This window comes from Pinus tabuliformis, chromosome 1_2, assembly GCF_031772625.1.
Source record: "Pinus tabuliformis cultivar Carrire ecotype Pingquan chromosome 1_2, CPIR1, whole genome shotgun sequence".
Classification (NCBI taxonomy): Eukaryota; Viridiplantae; Streptophyta; class Pinopsida; order Pinales; family Pinaceae; genus Pinus; species Pinus tabuliformis.
The window spans coordinates 920,360,314-920,367,757 of NC_142298.1; the positions used below are offsets into that span (position 1 = coordinate 920,360,314).

General features: G+C 39.1%; 1 protein-coding gene across 1 annotated transcript; it reads left to right on the forward strand.

The window, feature by feature from the left end:
- Positions 1 to 3,845: 3,845 nt before the first annotated feature.
- LOC149208948 (uncharacterized) lies at positions 3,846 to 4,619 on the forward strand. The gene has a single exon (XM_089398467.1). The coding sequence runs from the start codon at positions 3,846 to 3,848 to the stop codon at positions 4,617 to 4,619; it is 774 nt and encodes a 257-aa protein (XP_089254593.1).
- Positions 4,620 to 7,444: the final 2,825 nt, after the last annotated feature.

The window sequence follows — 7,444 nt, forward strand, 5'->3', positions numbered from 1 at the left end:
TTCTTAAATGAATAAAACGACTGTAGTTACAGTAAAAGCCACAAAAATTTTCTCTTATAATTATGACCAGAAATGAATTAAAAAATAAATAAATTGATTTTTTTGGTTAGTTATATATAATTTCATTGGTGATGAATTTGTAGATGATATATATTTTTTGAAATATAGTTTTAGTCAAACTACTAAATTAATTATGTAAATTTAAAACAAAATAACTAATTCATCTAATGTTTGGGAAAATAAGATATTTCATATATGCTTAATATTTAAAATAGTCACTTATAAAACTAGATCAAACATCATAAACCAATATGTTTACATAGTTAAAATTCTCTAAGAGAAAAATTTCATAGCCTCATTCAATGTGGCGATTTGAGGCAATTTTATTAATGCAAAATGAAGTTTGTATATAAGAGAGTTTCTCACAATCCATCATTTGTGTTAAGCCACATATCAATAGCTTTAGTATCAAGGAGAATATGAGTTGTCATATCACTCTATATCTAGAACCTATTGAATCATTTTATATCTAGAACATATCATGACTATCAAATTACAATGCAACTAATGCATACTAAAGAAACACACTTTTACCTAATAAGATATTAGACCAAGTTGATCTTAAATAACCCCTTTGTGTTTAAATATCCTAACATCTCCCCTTAAGAACAACTTGGGATAGGGTTGAACGATTTACAAAAGTGACACAATAGGAGAAGGGAGGAGACATTATAGCTTGTCCCCTCTCCATGACAACATCATGAACCCTTAACATAGATTGAAGTTTGGGAAACTTTGATTATATAAGAGCTTTTTTGAAATGGTTTGCAGCTAGATCTTTTATAGAGAAAAATAACACTTCAAGAACACGATCATTAATTATATTTTTGATGAAGTGCATTGGTAGCTCAATGCCTTTGTTGTGTTGATGTTCAAGTGGATCTTTGGTGAGTTTCATACCACACTAATTATCGTATGAGAGGATGGTCAGATGGTATTATTGGAATAACTTTGAAAATATTTTTCAAAGCCACGAGGCTTCTTGAATTGCATTAACCATTACTTGGTACTTTTCTTTCGTTGAACAAAGAACAATAGAATATTGCTTCTCACAAACCCAATAAAGAACAAGGATTATGATATAGCACCTACTTTCTTGATGTAGACATTGGGGTTAGAATGACATCTAGAGAAGTCGATGTTATGAAGAAATTCATCACCTAAACATTGCTAGAATGTTGTTCCATGCAAATTTATTCTTGTAGATCCCCATGCAAGAAGGTGGGTTTAACATGCATTTGATGGACCTCCTAATGATGTGAGGCAGCAAGGGCTATAACAAGGTGAATGAAATTCATTTTGATAATAAGGGAAAATGTCTCATTGTAGTCAATTCCTTCAACTTTAAAGAATCCTTTAGCAAATAACTGGGTCTTATGTCTTTCAACGCTTCGATTTGATGCATGCATATTTCTATACACCCATTTACATATAATGAGTTTTCTTCCTTTTGGAAGAGGTATAAGTTCCCAAGTATCTTTCACCATTAAAAAACAATATTTATCATTCACTACTGTATTGGAACCTGGATGGCTTGAAGCTTCTAAAAATGTTTCTAGATCATGTATCTCTGAAACTTAAGTGAAAAGAGAGGAGGCCCATTGGAAACGTGAATATGTACGATGTTGATCTATAGGATCACTAACAAGATTATCATATACCTCTTGTGTTGAACATACACATCTAGGAAATTGTGGTATTGGTGTAGGTTCATGTTCAATGGACTCATCTAGAGGAAGGTGAGCAAGTAGAGGTGGATTTTCCGCTTCACTTTTAAACAATGTAAATTTTGAAACGGGAACTATAAACTCAAAACGGGAACTCTAGCCAAAAGACCCCAAAAAAACATGAAAAACAATGCTAAAAATGAAAGGTGTTGATGCTGGAATAACACCTTTTTTTTTTCTAGGGTAAAATTTCAACATTTTGAAATAATGACGTAAAAGATTTTATCATGAATCCGAAAACATTAAAATTTCAAAAGAATATTGAAAACATAAAATTAAAAATTAAAACAATGAAAAAAAAAAAACCAAAAAGAATTTAAAAAGAATAACAAAGTAAATAAAAATATATATTAAAAACAAAACATAACATTAAAAAGAAAACAACAAAAAATCAAATATATAAAAAGACAAAAAAAAAATCAATCATAAAAATGTTAAGAAAAAAACGAAATTAACCTATAAAAGATAACAATTAAAAAACTAAAAAAAAATTAAAAAAACATAAATAAATAAATAAAAGGAAAAATACATTTTATATAAGTAATTTGAACTGACGCTGCTGCTGCTGTGCGCACGAGCAACCCGCGATCGAGCCTCGGCCTGGGACGCCTGAACGAGCTTCATCATGGATCCTCCGGATCCACCCGGTGGGGATCCGGAGCTGCAAAGAGCCTTCTCCAATCTGGTAAAGTCACTCCCTCCGCAAAGACCTAGACCAACAACAACAAAGTTTGTGAAGAAGCTTGATGTATTACAGGAAGTTCAACTGCCACCTACCATTCCACGCATGGCAGCCATTTCCCTAGCGGAAAAAGGGTTAATCGGGCAATTTACAGGACTGTGGCCATCACCCAGAACAGTGCAAAGATGGGTCGAGAGAAACTGGTCGGACAAGATCCAGGGTAAAATATCCATCAGATTCTGTATATTTTACTTTTCATTTTGAAACCAAAGAGGACAAAGATCTAATATTCAGATATGGGCCTTACTTTATGGACTCCAGGGGTCTCTGCCTTAATAAATGGACCCCAGATTTTTATCCAGAACTTGATATACCAAATGCGGTTCTAGTTTGGGTTAGACTGCCGCATCTTCCCCTTCGCTGCTGGGGGGATGACTCGGTCAAAGCAATAGGAAATGCGGTTGGGAAATACATAGATCGCAGTGAACCTAAAGACAACATGCAGGCGTGTGCGCGGATTTGTGTTGAAGTCGATCTGGGCCGAGGACTGCCGGAAGCGATCAAATTGAAAGTTGATGATTGGTGCCATATTCAGCAGTTGGATTACGAGCAGATACCCTTCAAATGCAAGGTATGCCATGAATATGGACACTTTGCAAATAGATGCACTAAAATAGTTAATGTAGAATCTGATGAGCAGGATGGGCAATGGGAAACTGTAAAAAGGAAAAAATCATCTCCTCCCCTCAAAACTATGGATCCTGATGCCCCTGGTACTTCCCATCAGCATCCTCCCCTTCAGCAACCTTCCCATCAGCAACCTTCCTCCTCTCAGCAACCTCCCCTTCAGCAGCCTACCTCCCCTCCTCTGATTCCAGATCCTCCTCTCCCTCCATCCTCTAATCCCTTCGCGACCCTCTCTGAGGCAGAATCCGGGCCTGATTTCCCTTCCACAGATCCCCCTCTCCATCTTTCTCCTCCCCTCATCATCCAGCCCTCTCCTGATCCCCCCCTTCAAGGATTACCAGGAGCTCTTCAAAGGATCATGGAGCATCCAGTGATGTCCCTAAAAAGCCAGGGCCTGGCAGGAAATCGGCCAAGCAACAGAGGGATGAAAGTGCTCAGAAAGACATAGCCCTGGGTACCCAAACTCCAATAGAGTCATTCATTCTTGGACACCTGGAAAAAGAAAATAGTAACAAAGGTAATGAGAGGCGAGCACCTCTCCATGTAACCAGTAAATCATGATGAAAATACTATCTTGGAATAGTAGGGGCTTAGGGCACCCCTCCAAGCTAGTTGCCCTCAAGGACTTAGTTCACAGTGAAAATCCTAAAATTGTTCTTATTCAAGAAACAAAGTAAGATCAATCAGAAATGAGTAGAGTAATAAGCCAGCAAAAGCATTTCAATGGATGTGCAAGCGAAGCAAGAGGAGCCTCAGGCGGTATATTAACTATGTGGAATAGCAATAAATGGATCTGTGACTCCACCAGTGTACACCAGAACTGGATTCGAGTCAAATTAGAAAGAAAAACAGGTAGCTCAAAGGTAACAGTTTACAACATATATGCTCCGAATCAGTACAGAGAGAAAGAAATGTTTTGGAACACATTAGAAGCAAGTATAGAGGAAGATCAGAACAATAATCTCATTATAGCAGGAGATTTAAATCTGGTGATGCACGCTAACGAAAAAAGAGGAGGAAATTTCACCCCTGATCCATTCAGAAGTCGACTTGAGGCCATCATGCAGGAGCACGACCTTGTTGATATCAGACCCAAAAACCATAGGTACACCTGGAGTAACAGAAGAATTGGTGCCGGCAATATCATGGAACGACTTGATAGGTTCCTTATAAGTATAGCATATCTGTCCACCTTCTCTACAAGCCATTCAAACACTCTCAATGTCTCTGCCTCTGATCACTACCCAATAACGCTTACTCTTCATAGCCAATGTCAGCTAGGACCCATACCCTTCAAATACTGCTCCATTTGGAATCGTTCCTCAGCAGCAAAAGATGTGGTGCGGCAGGCTTGGGTTCAACATGTAGAAGGTTCGCCAACTTTTATTTGGGAGACAAAATTGAAGAGAGTAAGACGGGCTTTAAAGAATTGGGCAAAGAACAATTATAAGAGCCTGAGATGAATAAAAAGAAAATTACGCAAGAACTAGAGGAAGTGCAGCAAAGAATCGAAGTTCTTGGGCTAACTCAGCAAGCTAAAGAGCAAGAAACTAGATTATACTCACAGCTGAGTCAAACTATTAGGGATGAAGAAACAAAATGGAGACTGAAATCAAGGCAACTCTGGTTGCAGGAGGGAGACAAAAACACATCTTATTTCCACAAGCAGGCCACGGTTCAAAAGGTCAGAAATACAGTGAGTACAATAATGGATAATGAAGGGAACCGTCACAATACTCAGGACTCTATAAAGGAAGCAGCTACCAAGCACTTTAATAATCTTCTGACTGAGGATAAAGCTGCGGAGGATTATTCAAGCATGCTACAACATCTGTCTAAAGGAGTCACACAAGAAATGAACAACAGTCTCAGAAAAGAAGTAGAAGAAGAAGAAATCCAAGCAGCAATTTGGAGCTTACACCCAGATAAAGCTCCAGGACCTGATGGGTTTTCCATTAGCTTTTACAGAGAATATTGGCATATGATTAAAAAAGATCTCTTAAAGATGATTCGTTGGGTTTTAAAAAAAGGCAAAATGGGGGGATTTACCAACTCCACCTATCTGGCCTTAATTCCAAAAGAGAATCGACCTTCCACTTTTTCAAGATTTCGGCCAATATCTTTATGCAACTCAGCATATAAAATAATTTCAAAAATTCTAGCATCCAGGCTCAAACCACACCTCCCATCCCTGATCTCCGAAAATCAAGGGGGATTTCTCCCTAATAGGCACATCACTGACTCTATCCTTCTTGTGCAAGAGGCCATCCACTCAAGCTTAAGCAAAAAAGAGAAAGGGTTTGTCTTAAAGCTGGATCTTGCCAATGCTTTTGATAGGGTAAGGCATTCCTTCTTGTTTGTTGTTCTTCATAAAATGGGGTTTGATCCCTCCTTCATCACAATGATCAAAGCTTGTATAACTGACCCCTGGATCTCCCCTTTGATTAATGGGAGACCGTGTGCTGCCTTCCCATCTTCTCGTGGCCTCAGACAGGGTTGCCCCCTATCTCCTTACTTGTTTATCCTTATGGCTGAAGCATTTAGTCAAACCTTGGATTACTGCCGGAGAATAGGCCTAATCACTGGCATCAAGATTGAGCAAGGAACAAAGAACATCAATCATTCTCAATTTGCAGACGATACTCTCTTATTAGGAGGAGCTTCCACCACTATAGCAAGGCGCTTTAAGAAGATTTTGGATCAATTCATGGACTACTCAGGTGGGAAGGTCAATCAGATAAAAAGCCGTATATATGGTTGGAATACACCAAATCATACCATCCATAACATTGCAAGTATATTTGGAGTCTCCTGCAAACTAGTCTGGAATCACTTCTCCTATTTAGGGATGACAGTAAGTATGGGACCGTTGAAAGCTGATACCTAGAACGAAATTCTTGATAAAATAAAGAGAAAATTTCAGCAATGGGGCACCATGTGGCTGAATCCAGCAGGACGACTAGTTCTTCTAAAATCAGGTATAGCTTCTATTCCCATATATCGTTTTTCCTTATATCAAGCTCCTGTTGTATTTCATCAGAAAATGGAGAGAGCCCTCAGGCATTTCCTTTGGCAAGGAGGGAAAACAGATAAGAAAAAATTCAATCTTGTAAGCTGGAAGAACATAATCCAATCTCAGGAAAAAGGAGGACTAGGCATCAGATCGCCAAAATTGCTAAACTTAGCACTTGGAGCTAAAATAGTATGGAGGATGATCACAGGGCCTACAGCGTGGTGGAAGAAGATTTTAGAAGCAAAATATATGAACTGCACAAGGCAGCAACTCCTGGAGACTAATATACCTAACAGAGATAGTACAAAAAATTGGCAACTCTGCAAGAAGGCCATTACCTTTATGTCTCAGAATATCTCAAAGGTCCCAGGAGGGGGGAGTAGCATCAACTTCTCCACAGACAGAATTTTAGGACGGCATCCCATTGGAACAAAGATGGAGGCAATCCCTGCCATAAACTGGCTCAATGGCAAAGGGATAATGCACTTGGCTCAAATATCTCAATGGGACAGTCACTCTCAAGCATGGACAGGTTGGAAATTCCCGGACCACCCCAAGGAGCTAGACACTAGCCTCACTACCCTAAAGAATCTCCTTCACAGCAAAGCCCCGGTTCAAGAAGGCAAACATGATGGATATCGCTGGGACCCAACTGGAACTCAATACACGGTTAAAGTTGGACATCAATTTCTTTGTGATAGCATCCTCCAACAGGAAATATGGAACCAATGGAAACTTGTATGGAGAGCAGAAGCACCCCCTAAAGTCAAGTTTTTCATTTGGCTTCTCCTGAAAGGAAAAACGTTAACAGTGGAAAATCTAAAGAAAATAGGCATAATGGGGCCATCCAGATGCCAAAATTGTTGCCGATCAGAGGAAACAATCCAGCACCTGTTTATAGAATGCCCGGTGGCTGGTGAATGTTGGAGGAAGATGGCCTCAACAGGGGAAGCTCCCTGGGAGCCTCAGGCAACTATTGCAGAAGCGATTCACAAATGGAGAAATAATTGTCCATGGAAAGAGAAACGGAGTAAATTGGCGCAAAGGGTATGGAACACCATTCCTCTAACCCTTTTATGGCGCATATGGTTGGCGAGAAATGGAAAGGTCTTCCAGGAGAAAGGCTGCAACACCAGGATAATATGCCACAAGGCTAAAATGTTAGCGTTAGAGACAGTCACAAATCACACCAGAGGCAAGATCGAGGCAACAAATTATAGCATGGAAGAGAGAAATTTGATCAGCTATGTTTTTGAGAACATTGCTAGCGCTCAA